The sequence below is a fragment of the Cetorhinus maximus genome, chromosome 22 (assembly GCF_964194155.1).
Source record: "Cetorhinus maximus chromosome 22, sCetMax3.hap1.1, whole genome shotgun sequence".
NCBI classification, from domain to species: Eukaryota; Metazoa; Chordata; class Chondrichthyes; order Lamniformes; family Cetorhinidae; genus Cetorhinus; species Cetorhinus maximus.
Genome location: NC_135900.1, coordinates 19,019,110 through 19,035,254, shown reverse-complemented (window position 1 = coordinate 19,035,254; position 16,145 = coordinate 19,019,110). Strand labels below are relative to the sequence as shown.

Here is a 16,145-nt window from a genome sequence, read left to right as displayed (position 1 = left end):
AGTAATGAACAACCTGGGGATAAAACAGTTTCAGTCATCAGTTTATCACCCTGAATCACAAGGTGCTTTAGAGAGATAACATCAAACTCTAAAAACTATGATGAGGGCTTATAGTCAAGACTATCCACAGGACTGGGATTGAGGGATTCCATTCTTGTTATTTGCTATTTGGGATGCCCCTAATGAATCAACATGGTTTAGACCTTTTGAATTAATCTATAGTCATGAAGTTGGGGGACCACCTAAATTGATTCAGGAGAAACTAATGGGTCAGAGTTCAGAAACTACTCTCTGGAATTATGTGACAAAATTCAGGTAAAGATTGAACACAGCATCTAAGTTAGCTAAGGAACATTTAAAGATATCACAGCAGGTGATGAAGACAAATGCAGCTAAGAGGGCAAAAGCTCGTAGTTTTGCTGCTGGGGAAGAGGTGTTAGTTTTGTTACCAATGTCAGATGAACTATTAAAGGCAAGTTTTAGTGGGCCTTACAGGATTGAAAAGAGACTGAGCGAAGTAAATTATTTAGTAAATACTCCAGACAAAAGAAAGAAGCAAAGAGTGTGTCATGTAAATATGCTTAAAAAGTACTTTGACAGGGAAGATAAACAAAAGGAGGTATTAGTAGTGGTAGATAAAGAGAAAGAGGTAGAAATGAAGGGTTCTGAAAGTGACTTTCCTCTAATCAAATTGGACAATGAGGGAATACTTAAAAATTTAAATGTAATATTGAGTTACCTTCCAGACAAGTGTCAAAGTGATTTGGAGAAGCTTTTGCAGTCACACAAAGCTACTTGTGGGAATAAGCTGGGGAAATCAAATTTAGCTACACATATGTAGATGTGGGGGATTCCGTTTCAATAAGGAAACAGCCTTATAGATTAAATCCAGTAAAATTAACCCAAGTACAAAAAGCAATCAAATTCATGCTTCAGAATGACATCATGGAGTCTAATTGCAGTAACTGGAGCTCACCTATTGTGATGGTGGCGAAAACAGATGAAACACAAAGACTGTGTGTGAATTATCAAAAAGTAAATACAGTGACAAAAGCAGATTCATATCCTATTTCACAGTTGGAACATTGTATTGAGAAAGTGGGACAATCAGAGTTTATCACAAAGATTGACTTGCTGCGAGGATAGTGGCAAGTACCATTATCATAAGGACAAAAGAGATATCAACTTTTGTAATGCCGGATGGACTATATCAGTTTAAAGTTATGCCATTTGGTATGAAGAATTCACCAGCAACATTTCAAACACTGACAAAGTAATTGTAGGACTGAGCAATTGTGCTGTTTATATTGATGACTTGGTAGTTTTCAATCAAACATGGGAGGTGCGTTTACAACATCTGAAAACTATCTTATCAACTGCAAGAAGCTAATTTGGTGGTGAACTTGGCGAAGAGTGAATTTGCAAAAGCTTGAGTTACATATCTCATGTTGGACATGGTCAGGTGGCTCCAAAAGATATGAAAGTAAAAGCCATCGTGAATTTCCCAGTGTCTACAACAAAATAGGAAGTTTTGCGATTTCTGGACATGAGTGGATTTTACCTGAAGTTTGCACCAACTTTTGCAGTGTGGTTGCTCCATTGACTGAACTATTAAAAACAAACAAATTTCAATGGACACAGGAGTGTCAGAATGCATTTGACAGTTTAAAAACTGTGTTGACTACTACACCAGTTTTTGCAGCACCTAATTATGCCCAGCAGTTTAAGTTGGCAATTGATGCAAGTGATTTGGGTATTAGCGCTGTGTTGTTACAAAAAGATGAAACAGGAATTGAAAAGCCGGTAGGATATTTTTTGCAGAAGCTGAATGCACATCAGAGAAGATACTCATCCATCGATAAAGGTCTGATGTTAGCAATGCAGCATTTCAAGGTTTATGCTGCCAGCAATTCTTCAGAAACAATTGTTTATACAGACCACAATCATTTAAAATTTCTGGACAAATTTCGAGACCAAAGTTCAAGATGGAGTTTATTACTGCAACCGTTTAATTTACAGATTATACATGTGGCTGGATGAGAAAATTTAATTGCAGATGCATTATCGAGAGTTTAAAGTTCAAAGGAAGTTGAAGATTTAAAACGTGGACACTGGACTGAAATGACCTCTGTTAATACAAAGGATTTGTGTATATTGTTATATTAATGCATGTACCTGGTAGTATAATAGTTTTGTATATATGATTAAGTATAGTAACCAGTGTAAGACGGGTTGAGAAAATGAAACCGTCCTTTAAAATTATGACGGTTCATTTTTCCATAAGGATGGAGGTGTCAAGAAACTATCATATTGTTCCTAATATTATTGTGGGATATTTTAAAGCAGGCTTATGGGCTGAATCTTACCCATGTCGGGCGAGCTGGGCAGGAGCGGGTGGGGCTAGGCACAGAGCCAATCACCGCCCGCGATTGGCTGCGCGCCGCCATTTTACGTGGAGGGCCTGCCCAGCGTAATAGGCGTTCCATAGCGCTCAGCACTACCTGTGTGGGTGGTGGGGAGGCACAGAGCTGCCTCAGGGAGATTGAAAAGACAATCAAAAATTTTTAAAATTCAAGTAAAAAATTATTTAAACATGTCCCCTCATGTGACAGTGTTGCTGGGACATGTTTGTCATGTTCACCAAACTTATTTATTAATTTTATGAAATCTTCAGGAAACCTCATCCCGCCCATGGATGAGGTTTCCAGGAAAACGCGAAGACTGCTTGGGCTCTTAGCCTGCCTGCCAACCTTAAGGTTGGATGGGCAGCAGTGTTAATGACGTAAACTACTTTCTTAATGGCCTTAATAGGCCTTTGATAGTTCGGTGGGCGCGCATTTCAAGGTTTATGTTGCCAGCAATTCTTCAGAAACAACTGTTTATACAGACCACAATCATTTAAAATTTCTGGACAAATTTGGTGCACGTCCGCTGAACGCAGTAGCGAAATGATGCACGATGATGACGGGACACACGCCCGACATCATCTCACGTCATTTTACGCGTCGGCGTGTTAGGCCCGCACCCCCCCAGGCACATCAATGGCAATATTCTGGCCTATGTGTGTGTGCATGGTTCTGTGTGTGTGGCTAACTTAATTAAACTAGAGATGATTAGACTGCAAGATTTAAATTATCAAAGAAGTGAGGTGTAAAACAGGCATTTGAAATGGAGATGAGTAAAGCTAGGATGACGTCAACAGGTGCGGTGTGAATGGAATTTGCATTTTTAGGTAAGTGGAGAAGCATTTGATTTTCAAATGGACTTGGAAAATATTTACAACTGGAAAGATAAATAAGGCAAGGTTAAGTTGATGTTTTCCAAAAGGGCTGGCCATATGAGAACATGTAAGATTGTTATATTCTTGGAAAAGTAACTTCTAAAGACAAGTGGAAACAATGGGATTTACAAATAAAAAGGGATAAAATATATTTAAAGAAGGATGGAAGGCTGTGTGAGGGGTGGCCATTCAAGATCTTGAAAGGTGACTGTGTGAAGCAGACTTAGAGAAAAAACCTCTAGCCACCCTGAAGAAGTTTTGCTGTTCCAGTAACCAAAGTTGTGTTAACAGCCTTTGGAAACCTATTGTCCAGTGGGTGCTTGTGGTAATATTGCTGGATGGCTTTATAAATTTGGAGTCTATTTGAACTGTTGCCTTAAAGGGGGTGTGTAGTTGGGAATCTGGTTAGGTAAATAGGGAACTGTTATAACTGTGTGTGTTTAAGTTTTTTCTTCTTTTGTTAATAAATGTTTTAACTTAATCTTTAAAATCTCTAAAGGTGATAGTGGACTCATTACTTCTGACTTTAATGCACCAGCTTTCTCATTATAAATACAAATTGCAAAATCATTGTGATAGCGTGGCCAAGTTTCCCTTGTGGATTTGGTCAGTCTGGCAAATACCACCTGCCATATCATAACAATTGGTAACAAAACTCTGAACGTTCCCTTAAGTTTTTTTTCTATTTATTCAGTCTCTTTTTTTAATCATCATTAAAATCCTTGTTTTGCACTTTTTCACATCCAGTCCCCTGTTGTACTTCTTATGCTCTGGTTTCTTCTGTTGATTTTCTCACCCTTGTGATGGGGCTGCTAAGAAATACTGACTCACTGACTATAAACTCAGTGGGATTTGAGCCCACCACCGAGCAACTCAGATGAGAATGCTACCAACTCAATCAAGTTCCAGTTACTGGATTTTTTTTTGTTGTATTCGGGAAGCCCTGAATTTTACGACGCTGTTAGAAAGCATTGTTCTCCCAGGAAATTATCAAGCCAGTATTTGAGGCTGCACAAAGGGTTTCCCAATAGGAATCCCAGCTTACATATATATTTTCAGCTCATTAATGACCTGCTTCCTTTTGCTAGCCTCCCTATGGTCTAAGTAAAATCCATGTTACTCATAGCATGTTACACATTACAACTTAATCTTGATCTTAATCTCATCGGCACAATGTTTGCTGTACATTCTCATACAAGAAATCAAAACGCCAACAGTCCTTAAATCAAATATTTCAGTAATATATTGCAACTTTTAAGAAAACTTTATTTGGCTTTGTTAATGGTTTTATCCTGTGGATCACATGAGATTTTCTCTGTCCTCTTCTAACATTTCCTCTTTAATTGTGACAGTAGTGATAGAGAACTGGAGAATTGCAAATGTTACACCCTTGTCCATAAAGGGTGTGAATTTAAACCCAGAACCTACAGGCCAGTCAGTTTAACCTTGGTGGTGGGAAAGCTTTTAGAGACAATAATCTGGGACAAATTAACAGTCATTTTGATAATTTCAAATTAATTAGGAAAAACCATTAGGAAAGGCAAATCATGTTTAATTAACTGAGTTGAGTTTTTTGATGAGATAAGAGAAATGGCTGATGAGGGTAATATGGTTTACGTAGTGTACATGGACTTCCAAAAGGCATTTGACAAAATGCCATATGATAGACTTGCCAGAAAAGTTGAAGCTTATGAACTAAAAGGAACAGTGGCAGCATGAATATGAAGTTGGCTGAATGACAGGAAACAGTGAGTAGTAGTGAATGGTGTTTTTCAGACTGGAGGAAGATATTCAGTGGGTCACCCCAGGGGTCAGTACTAAGACAACTGTTTTTCTTGATATATATTAATGCTAGACTTGACTATATAGGACACAACTTCAAAATTTTCAGATGACACAAAACTTATGATCTGTGAAGAGGTTAGTGATACACTTCAAGAGGACAGACAGGCTGGTGGAATGAGCGGATATGTGACTGATGAAATTTAATGCAGAGAAGTGTGGAGTGAAATATTTTAGTAGGAAGAATGAGAAGAGGCAATATAAAATAAGGGGCACAATTCTAAAGGGGTTGCAGAAACACAGAGACCTAAAGTATATGCACTCAAATCCTTGAATGTGGCAGGGCTGATTGAGAAAGTGGTTAAAAAATTATATACTGGATCCTGGGCTTTATAAATAGATGAATATAGAGTACAAAAGCAAGGGAGTTAATGAGCCTTTTTAAAACTCTGATTCAGCCTCAACTGGAGTATTGTGTCCAAATATTGAAGTCATACTCTAGGAAGGATGTGAAAACTTTAAACAGGGTGTAGAAAAGATTGATGAGAATGGTTCCAGAGGAACATCAGTTATGTGACTAGATTGGAAATGCTGGCATTGTCCTCCTTAGAGAAGGTTGCTTTCAAAAGGAAATTAAATAGGCACCTTAAGAGAAAAAAGTTGCAGGGTACAGGGCAGGGAAGTGGGACTAACTGACCCTGTTGAAAATCCCAATTGAACCTGCTTCCACCACACTGTCAGGCAGTGCATTTCAGATCCCAACCACTTGCTGTGTAAAAAAGTTTTTCCTCATGTCACCATTGGTTAAAGTAGTGTTCTCATAATTTTGAATACTTCTATCAAATCTCCTCTCAGCCTTCTCCTGCAGAGAGTTGGCATGGACATGATGAGCCAAATGGCCTCCTTATGTGCCATCACCATTCCATGATTCTATGATTTCTTTGATGTTCCACCCGAGGGATTGAGATCTGAGATGTAGGCAGCTGCTAAAAAATATTATGAGCCTCTAGAGATGTTCTTTCAGAGACCCAGGGCTGAATTTTAAGTAGGTGGCAGAAGTCCCTCTGCTGAGGCTGGAAATGAGGTCAACTTCGTTTCTGCGAGTAGTGGAGCCTCGGTATATCTTTTGCCAGTGGCAACCAATTAAGTGGCTGCTGCCAGGACTGCCACCCTTATGAAGGACAGTGACCCACCCCCAAATTCTGCTGCTCAATCAGAGGCTTGTGGTGGACACTGCTTGGAGTGCACCTGGAGGGTGAGGACGGATTAATGGCCATTCCTGATCTATACCAACTGAACCCCGTGGAGTATGCCTCTGAGCTGCTAAGTGCAAGGGAAAGGGTGAATGATGGATTGGATGAATGATCATTAATGTTGTCTTTGGTAGGGGGAATTATAGGGTCCTGTTCTTCAGCAACCTTCTAATCTGTCTCCTGGTTTGCAGCTATGGAGGGTCCAAGCACTACTATTAGCTTGAATCTACCTGATCAGAATTCTATCATAATCAGCCACTTTGCAGGATCGCTTCTGAGGAAAGTTGCGTTGAAGAGATTGGAGAACATAAATAAACATTAAATGAGAAAAAAAGATACATTCTAATGAATCTACTGAAGGCACAGGAACTCTCACATCTCTATCCCAAGTGTCAAGCCGAAATTGAATCTAATTATTTACTACTTCCACTTTATGTGCTGTCAAGTGTCAGATATCAGCAGAACCTCTCCTGTGGCCTGGCGTTACCTGGCATTGTGCGTTATCTTCTTCAGCAGGAAGAATGCATAGTGTTAGCTGCCTGAAGAAGTCCTTTAGTCATTGTCTCTCAAGAATTGTGAAGTAGATAATAGTAATAGTAGGTTCCAGGAAGCAAAGACCTACAATATCAGACTTCAATGTGCTAGCACGCAGTACAAGATTTGAACCACTTGACATAAATGCTGTCAAATGACTTTGCTCTTGGAGCAAAGAACATGGTGCCATGCAATACAGACACCACTTGATTATTGTGGCAGGGAATTGTTTCCCTCTGATTCATTTACCTGCCCTGTTACTCAACTGAATAACTTTTACTGATCCAATGAATAGAGGAACAGGAATAGGCCATTCTCCTTCCGAAGACTGTTCCGCCTTCAGATCATCAGTGATTTGTACCTCAACTTCTACTACCCAGCTTTGATCCTTACCTCATAAAAATCTATTGACCTTAATCTTCAGTTGACCAGAATCCACATCCGTTTGAGGAAAAGAGTTCCAAATCTCTCACATCCTCTGCGTGGAAAAGGGCTTCCTTCTTCTACACCTAATTTCACTTCTATGCCTAATTTCAAGATTGTTCCCTCCGTGTTCTGAAAATAGTTTCATAAATTGATTGGGCAGAATTGTCAGAAGATTTCAATGTGGGGAAGTGTGAGGTCATCCACTTTGGTTTCAACAAATCAAAATGTTTTCTAAACAGTGACAGACAAGGAACTGTGGGTGAGTATTGAGATTTTGGTGTCCTTGTACACAAATCAGTGAAAGTTAGTGGAAAAGGTAGAAAAAGTAATTAAATTCCTTACCAAATCCTTCACCTGTCCTCATAAATTAACCCTTTAAGCCATGCTGGTATTCCAGGAATTCTGTTACGTGCCTCTTCCAAGGTCAATATATTCTACGGTACAGGTCAGGTATTTCAGATTAGAGGCAGAATTTTCCATGCTCCCTGAGCCAACAATATGGCGGGAAGGCCAAAAATCAGTTTCATGATGTTGTGAAACCCGTCCACTCCGCTCATCAATGGCGGGCTGCAGTTCCCGCTGCCGGACGTCGGGAACTTCATTATAATAAATCTGCATATCATTATAAGCCCAGCTCACCGGAATATCCCCCCACGTCAAAATTACCACCCATGTCGGTGGGAAAATACACCATCGCAGAACACACCTTGACAAGTGTGACATGCAGAAGTCAGGACTTACCGTCAGGGCCTTGCTCACATCGCGGACATCCAAGCAGCAGAAGATGCTGGAGCCTGACAACTATGGGATCCTCGAGGAACGTTGCATCACATGCTGGAGGGCCTGGCTCCACCACAAAGCAGCTCACAAAAGGTGGAAAGTCACCACTGAGGATCTGCTTCGGGACTTCAGTGTGTTGGCCATGCCCTGCTACGTTTGATCATCAAGGGGGTGGAGAGGAAGGCCCAGCTGTGAGTGGGAGAGGAAGGTGTACCGGACAGGGTGGGGGGTTGTGGTGCGGTGGGAGAGGGAGGGGGGAAACAAACGTGTCCGGCGGGGTGAGATTGGGAGGGGGGAAACAAAGGTGTTGGGGGGTGATGTTGGTAGGGGGGAGTGAAGGTGTTGGGGGGCTGACATTGGTGCAGGGGACGAAGGTGTCGGGGGGTGAGGTTGGAGGGAGGAGGGGTAATGGGGCAGAGTACGGAAACTGGGGAGGTAGGTGTAAGGGGGAGGAAGGTGTAAGCGTGGAGGAAGGAATGAGGAAGGGGGGAGGAATAAAGGTGGAGGAAGAGGTAAGGGTGGAGGAAGGAATCAGGAAGGCGGAAGGAGTAAGGGTGGAGGAAGAAATAAGGATGGAGGAAGGAGTAAGGAAAGGGGAAGAAGTAATTGGGGGGAAGGAATCCTGGAAGGGGGGAAGGAGTTCCAAGGGGGAAGGAGTAAGGACGGGGGTGTCCGGGTGAATGTGCAAGGGAGGGGTCTGTGGAGTCGATGACTGTTTACTGGGGAGTGAAATGAGGGGGGGGTGTGATAGAAGGGAATGGTGAGAATGAGAGAGGGCAGAGTGAGCCGGTAGGGTGGGGGGATGAGGGTGGGACGGTATCGGTAGAAGGGATGGCAAGGGTGGGGACTTGGAGGCAGACACGGACCCTGGGGGCGGGAAGGAGGGGGTCAGGGATGTTAACGTGGATGGGGTTGGGATTTTCAGGAAGGGTTGGGAATGTGCACGTTCACCAGGACATCCCTGAAAGAAAAGGGTTGTGGCTGGTAGGTGACAGTGGAGACATGGAATGTGATGCCAGGGGGGTTGTGAGTGGTGAGGGAAAGGACATGGGTGATGGGAGAAGGGAAAAGGATGGGTGAGCTAAAGAAGAATGTTACACACACCATGCTTCTGAATCCAAAAGTGAAAGGAGACTCATGGTCATAGTTTTAGGCAAAGGGGTGGTAGATTTAAATCAGAGATGAGGAGGAATTACTTTTCTCAAAGGGTCGTGAATCTGTGGAATTCACTACCTCAGAGTGCAGTGGATGCCGGGATGCTGAATTAATTTAAGGAGGAGATAGACAGATTTTTAATTAGTAATGGGTTGAAAGGTTATGGGGAGAGGGTGGGAAATTGGAGTTGAGGCCAAAATGAGATCAGCCATGATCATATTGAATGGCGGGGCAGGCTCGAGGGGCTGAATTGCCTACTCCTGCTCCTAGTTCTTATGTTCTTATGGTGGACAGGAACAGGTGCTGCATGGGAGTGTGGTCAGTGCATGGGTGGAGATGCAGGTCGGCTCAGATGGACAACTGAAAGTGAACCCCAGCATTGAAAATGCTCAGGACACTGAGATGAGCATGAAGGAAAAAAGATCCGCGTGCGTGGGAGAGAGCTTGTACGAGGCTCCGAAAGGCCCTGCCCCACACACACACACACACACACCCCCCCACACACACACACACCCCCCCACACACACACACACACGCGCACATCTCCCTCCAGAATCACTTGTGGGCTGGCTGTGTGCAGCTGAACTGCTAGTGGGGTGGTGGAAGGGGGGGTGAATGCAGGGAGAGGACGCGCAAAGCCTGTAAATGAAGCTGAAAGACACCACTGCGCATTATTCAGTGAAGGTGAATATATTTACAGATTATAAAGTGACAAAATGTGTTCACCTGCGTAACCAATTGTGATCAGAATTTCTTAACTAGGGCATCTAGGTGCTGCCCGGGCATCTGCAAGAGGGGTGGAGACAGCCTATGCAATTGTTGACCCTACTGCCTCTGATGACTTTGGCATGGGTCCTGTGCAGAGACAAGGCCTTGGGGGCCCCGGCTTCCTTTGGCTGTCCTCCTGTGGGCTCCCTCTGCTGTGACAGAGGACAAAGTTGAAAGGGCCACAGGCAAAGGGGACTTGAAGGGAGAGGACAGCCTCTGAGATTCCTGAGTGTGTGACCCAGAGGTGACCAGCTGCTGCTCCTCTTCCCCTCGGGTGCCCGGCCTGACTCCTTGAGGGAAAGGAACACCTGGAGGGACGTTAAGGTGCCTCGTTTCCCTCTCGCGTTGCCACTACAGGAAGTCACCCATAGCTACCATGATGGAGTGCAGGTCTGCATGCATCTCTGTGCCCTGCTGGACAAGGGTCTCCATGGCATTGGCCATCCTTCCCTTGTGCACATGTGGGCATCATTTCATCAAAGAGCAGGCGGACACACTCCTACAACCTGCGTGCCACTCCGTTGAGGGCTTCGTGATGTGCCCCCGCCTTCTGCTGACTCTCCACAATGAGTTGGAAGGCCAAGTCCAGAGGCTTGTCATCTGACTCAGACCTCATAGGTGCCTCTTCCCCAGCAGTCCTCCAAGTGCCGGGGAGCTCGGCTGAACCTGCCTCCACCTGTGGTGGACGTGTGTCCGTGTGGTGACCACCACATTGTGAACCCAAGCCTGCTCTAGATCTAGGTCCCACTGAGGTGTGTGTCTCTGTGCTTGTGGAGGGTGTGAGTAAGCGCTGTAATGGGTCTTCCAGGCTGCTTATTTCCAACTCTTCAATGGAGGAGGTGAGGACCTGGATGGAGCTGAGGGACTGGTAGCTGGCTGAGGGTATCGGTCGCTTGGCAGAGCTCCCTGTGAACCAAAGTAGAGATAATTAGTGCATAGCAACAGAGTCAAAAGCAGGAGAGGGAGCACTCACAGTTGTGTTGAGAGAGGAATGATGTGGTGCAGGATCCTCATGAGGGTGTTTGCTGCCGACCTCACTGTCTCTGCAGGCACGGTCCACGTCCTCTCTAGGCAGCACGATGGTACGCTTCTCAAAGTAAGTGAGGGGCCTAGAGTGAGCCACTCCACCCCCAGTCTGGATCACTCCCTGCTGCTTTAAGCCACCTTCTCCTGCACGAAAACAGATGGAGTGTGAGCAGGATGTGTGGCACTGCATGGAATGTCTGTGTGGTGAGTGGAGCCATAGTGGGGATGAGACGCAAGTTTAAGAGGATATGAGCCTGATGGAGATGTGATGGCATGTGTGTGTGACTGAGTGGCATTGTCCCTTGAGCTGTGAAATCCCTCTGGATGTGTGATGGGTTTGTGAGTGTGTGAGTTGAAAGTGATGAGAAGAGTGACTTACCTTGGTGGAATGGATGAGACCATTCATCCTCTTGTGGCACTGGATGGCTGTCCTCTTTTGCAGGGCATTGGTGCTGACCACTGCTGTCATCGCCTCCTATGCTGGACTGGTGACCTTGCTTGCTGGTCTTCACCCAGAGTGGGGGTAGAGGACATCACAGCGGGCCTCCACTGCATCTAAAAGGCATTCCAGGGATGTGTCACTGAATCGGGGAGGCTGCAGTCTTCTTGCCTTTCAGGGCCATGTCTTCTGTGCAGCAGTCTTGGGTTGGAAGCACTGAGAGGTGTGCGCACGGCTGCCCAGTGTGAGGAGGCAGTGAAGTGACGACGTGGTGGGTGAATCGGAGACGTGTTTCCCAGCATTGGGATGATATGGCACGAAAACCATTGCAGCCGGCGGGTAAAACGTTCTTTTTCCCGCTCGTTACTGCACTTAGTGCAAATCTGGGACGATTCCGTGTCGCAACTAACCAAGGCTTTATACAACTAAAACTTGCTCATCTTTATGTTCCAAACTCCTTGAGAGAAAGATCAACATTCCACTAAACTTTTTGATTACTTTTTGTATCTGTACACTAGTTTTTAGTGATTTATGCACGTAGGCACATTTATCTCTTTGCTCTTTCACTGTCCCTAGTCGCTTGACATTTAAAAATATTCTAATTTGCCATCCTTCAACCCATCATGAATGCACCAGCTATTTCAGCCCCTTTACCAGGAGCTTGCTCAGTCTTTTAATTGGATGCAGCTTTTTAAATACAGAGTTGCAGCCTTGCTCTGCACCCCTCCCAAACTTTCCACCACCCTCACCTGTGCATCTGACACTACTGCTGGTAGGACCCTCACTCTTGTCCTGGTGCTGTTATTCTGCATAGGCCTAGGATTTCTGACTAGGTCAGGCTATATGCAAAACTCATGTGCATAAATCCCTTCCTGCTGCACTTGTGATGCTTTTGCCAATGTCGTTCCACACTTTGGTTGCAGTTAAGTTATTCGAAACATGCAAAGAGCAGTCTTGCATTCTTGAATTATCTTCCAAGCTAATGTTTCATTTGGCTGGCGTTTCAGATTTTACCATAAAACATGAATGACATGGGGGCCTGATCCGGCCGAGTGTAAAATGACACGTGATGACCTTGGGCGAGCGTCCCGACGTCATCGCGCACTCGTGCAATATTTCGGTCGGCAGGCGCTCACGGGAGTTGGCAGCGCGCCGGCCGACCATTAACGTGCCTATTAAGGCCCTTAAAGTACCAATTTGAATTAAATTTTTCGCTGCCCGTCCAACCTTACGTAGGACGAGGTTTCATTCCGTGATTAAAAAAATAAATAAACATTTTTCAAACTAGTTTCTAGCATGTCACATGTTAACATGACAGAATCATGACAGCGTCACATGAGGGGACATGGTATAAACATTTTAAATTCTTTATTTTCATTGTTCAAAATCTTCATCTCCCTGAGGCAGCTCTGAGCCTCAGGGAGCTTTTCTTGTGCGCACCCACGCGCATGGGCGAGCTTGCGCGCTCGTCCTCCTCCCACCCCTCCCACACACACACACACAGGCAGCGCTGAGCGCACGTTTCAAAATCGCGGTTGGGCCCCGATCACGGATGACGGTCGGCTTCCCAACCGCTCCTGCTCGCCCCCGCCGAGCCCACCTGACCAGGGCGAAACTGTGCCCATAGATATTTCTCATTCTTTAAACCAATGCTCGTGGAGGAAATTTCCAAACAAAAGTTTTACATACGAATGCGCAGTGCTCCATATTCACAGGCAGGTTTAAATTCTTGTTACGCAACTGAAAATAACAGCAGGCACAAAAGAAAAATAGATTTTAAGTTTTTCTTTCACTTTTTTTCATGCTGATCAAAAGGCAACCAAAGCACCAGTTTGAGTTTGGTACCCAACAATCAAAAATAGGTTGACAGTGTCATATTCAGTTTATTTGGTTACATTGGAATAAAAATTGCACCTCTGTTATACCAGCTGATAAACATTCACTATAGCGCTACATCAATTGTGCCCAGATTTAAGGACAGAAGCTTTGGCAAAGATATGCCAGGTGAAAGGACAAAATGCATGCCACATTTTATGTAACTATGTTCAATTGACAAGTACAATTAGCAACAATATTGTTTTATTACTTAAATGCATTATTAACTTAAATGGAAACAAGACAAGAATATCAACTGCAAGCTCATTAGTTCATACAATACTTTAAAAATCAGATTTCACCCATGCTTCTGGAAAGTTCCATTTGCAAGTTTACTTCCAACAATTGAATAGTTCAAGATATGTATTTGTCATAAGACACTGCATTCGCTTCAGTAACCTTAAAGAATTCAGAAACCACTCACCTGATGACAGATTCTGTAAGGTAAATTGAAACTAAAACTATTACTAGCCATTTCATTTCTGCTTTGACTGGACAGATATAACTGGAGCTGATCACTTCAAATTGCGCCAGTAACACTGAAGTAGTTCAGCGAATTTATTGAATTTACTTCATCAAGACCCCGTGGTAAACAAGGTAAACAAAAGGCATCGTCACTGTTTGGCAGCAAGAAGTCTACAGTTTACATTATGCAATAATAATTTTGTGATTTGAAGTTTTCAAGGCCTCAAAATAGCTACAGTACTTTAGATTACCAAAATAATAACCAAATTACAGTCCGTACCTAAATAATTTTGGGGTGAGTCTAATCATGGCATTTTTTTTTTTCAGTTGACACATTTTTGTGCATTTTCTTCCATGGCGTTGCCCAGAAGACATCACTGACACTTTGTGTGATCACCTTCCCAGTATCCTGCACCAGTCCACTGGTACCTTGAAGTGCCTAATACGACAAATACTTTTAACTAATTTCTTGAAGCAGCAGCCACATTTGTAGATGTTTCGATGCAGTTGACCTACTTTGAGCTGAAATCTTTTTTTTTGTTTCCGCAGCCTTTAAATAGTGGCAAGAGCATGTCTTTTTGTCAATAATCCATTTCTCCAATTTGAACACATGTTAGGAATTTCAGTTAAACAGCCAGCAATGAACAGTAGTTGCTGTTCTTTCAGAGAAAGGTTGTACCTGGAAAGGGGATTCTGAGTTAAGCTGAAGTACTGGCAAGTACAGGTCTAACATAGATACTTCTCGCATTTACTTACATCACAGTGTTTCTAAAGTCACACACCACTTTAATGCTAACTGCATAGAATCACTTTCTGCTCATGTAAACAATATGGTTGTTGTGAGGAGTGCCTGATACCTGATACACCTGAGCAGTAGACTCTTGGCAACCTTCCCCAATGGAGAAAGTTCTGTCCAGATGATGCTGCCTTTCCACAAGGAATGTGATGAAAGTATTACCCAAATATGGACCCATCTACAGGCAACTGACTGGCCAATTTAGCAGATGTCCACTTTAGTGGCATGGAAGTATCTAGTAGAATTAAATCTTAACACTATGGTGACCATAGTTATGTGAAGAGCTGTTCTTATAGTAGAAGTTACCTGCAGGTCAACCTGGATTGGTGGCACGATGAGCAGCAACTCTCTAGTGAGAGACAGAAGTTGAAACAGCAAAGACATAACTCATCTGACATGCCCAGATAGAAGTGTCTATAAATGCATGGCCTGGGACACTGATAGATATAAATAATACATCAGGTGTTGTTGTACCTGTATTTGGTGTCCTATCACAAACTTATCTTCCTCATGCCAGTTATGTGAGATCCCCTCAAAGAAATTTCCATCTTAAGTACTTCAATTGCTGCAACTTCGACAGTGGCAGCAAGCAAGATTTTGGGGGGAAATCTTCCGGGAAAGAAAATGTTCTTATGCATAAATGGCACCTCCATAGCCACTGAAGCTAAATCTACAACCAAGATTCAATGCTTTGGTTAAAAAAAAACCCAGAATCTTAATACTAGATTTAGGCAGGCCACTGCATTAACCATATGCTCATTTTACGTGATGAGTTGAGTAAGGGGGATAAAGTTAGCTCTTCAGATATGAGATTTGAACCACGGCCAGTTTTCTATGCCACAAAATGCAACCCGCATGAACTAAATGCTCTTCCAACTGTGTCATTAGAGCAAGATCGAGATTCCTAAGTCCAGGGTCTCAGACCTGGCACGTCCTTGGTGTCAATTTTTAAAAAAATCATGTCAATATAATCTGGATTTTGAAGAAATTTCACGGCTCAAACAACTCATGAAAAAGCTGCATATCTATTGAACCCTATGTAAATCCAACAATAGAATAAAATGACAACTGGGAAAATGTCAACAGGTAGTTAAAATCAGCAAAATATCTTGCAGCTTATTTATCCCCTTCCTGTGAAAATGAATGTTATAGATATTTTAAAATTTGTGTTGAGGAAGGCCTTTGAAGGACTGGTTCTGCATCAATAGTATTGATCTGTAACCTTCACATGTAAACTCTTGTTGGTTCAGCACTGAAGGGACATCTTGACCTGCTACTGCTGATAGAACATTTTGATACAACATGTTATGTTTGCTAAATTCCACAAGGCACTGACAATACAAACTGGGAATGTAAACAATCTACAGGAAAATTAACCCTTATAGTGCCAGCATCACCAGAGGATTGTATAACATGCTGTGCGGTGATTTTGTACGCATTTGAACATTTCATTCTGGACACTGTTTTAAGAGTTACTTAATGCTACAGTTACAACACTACCGGGGTCCTTTTTTATCTTTTGTTTTACTTTTACAGGTGTCAACCTATTCTCGGTGGTAGCATTCT

At 43.3% G+C, this 16,145-nt stretch overlaps 1 protein-coding gene across 3 annotated transcripts in view; it reads right to left on the bottom strand.

Annotated features, from left to right (window-relative positions):
* The window catches only part of nots (nothepsin), a 51,618-nt gene extending 37,737 nt beyond the window's left edge, over positions 1–13,881 (bottom strand). For all 3 annotated transcript variants that reach the window (XM_078567905.1, XM_078567904.1, XM_078567903.1), the window contains exon 1: positions 13,743–13,881. In XM_078567905.1, coding sequence (XP_078424031.1) covers positions 13,743–13,798 — 56 coding nt within the window. In that variant the 5' untranslated portion in view covers positions 13,799–13,881. The remainder of the gene's footprint in view (positions 1–13,742) is intronic.
* Positions 13,882–16,145: the final 2,264 nt, after the last annotated feature.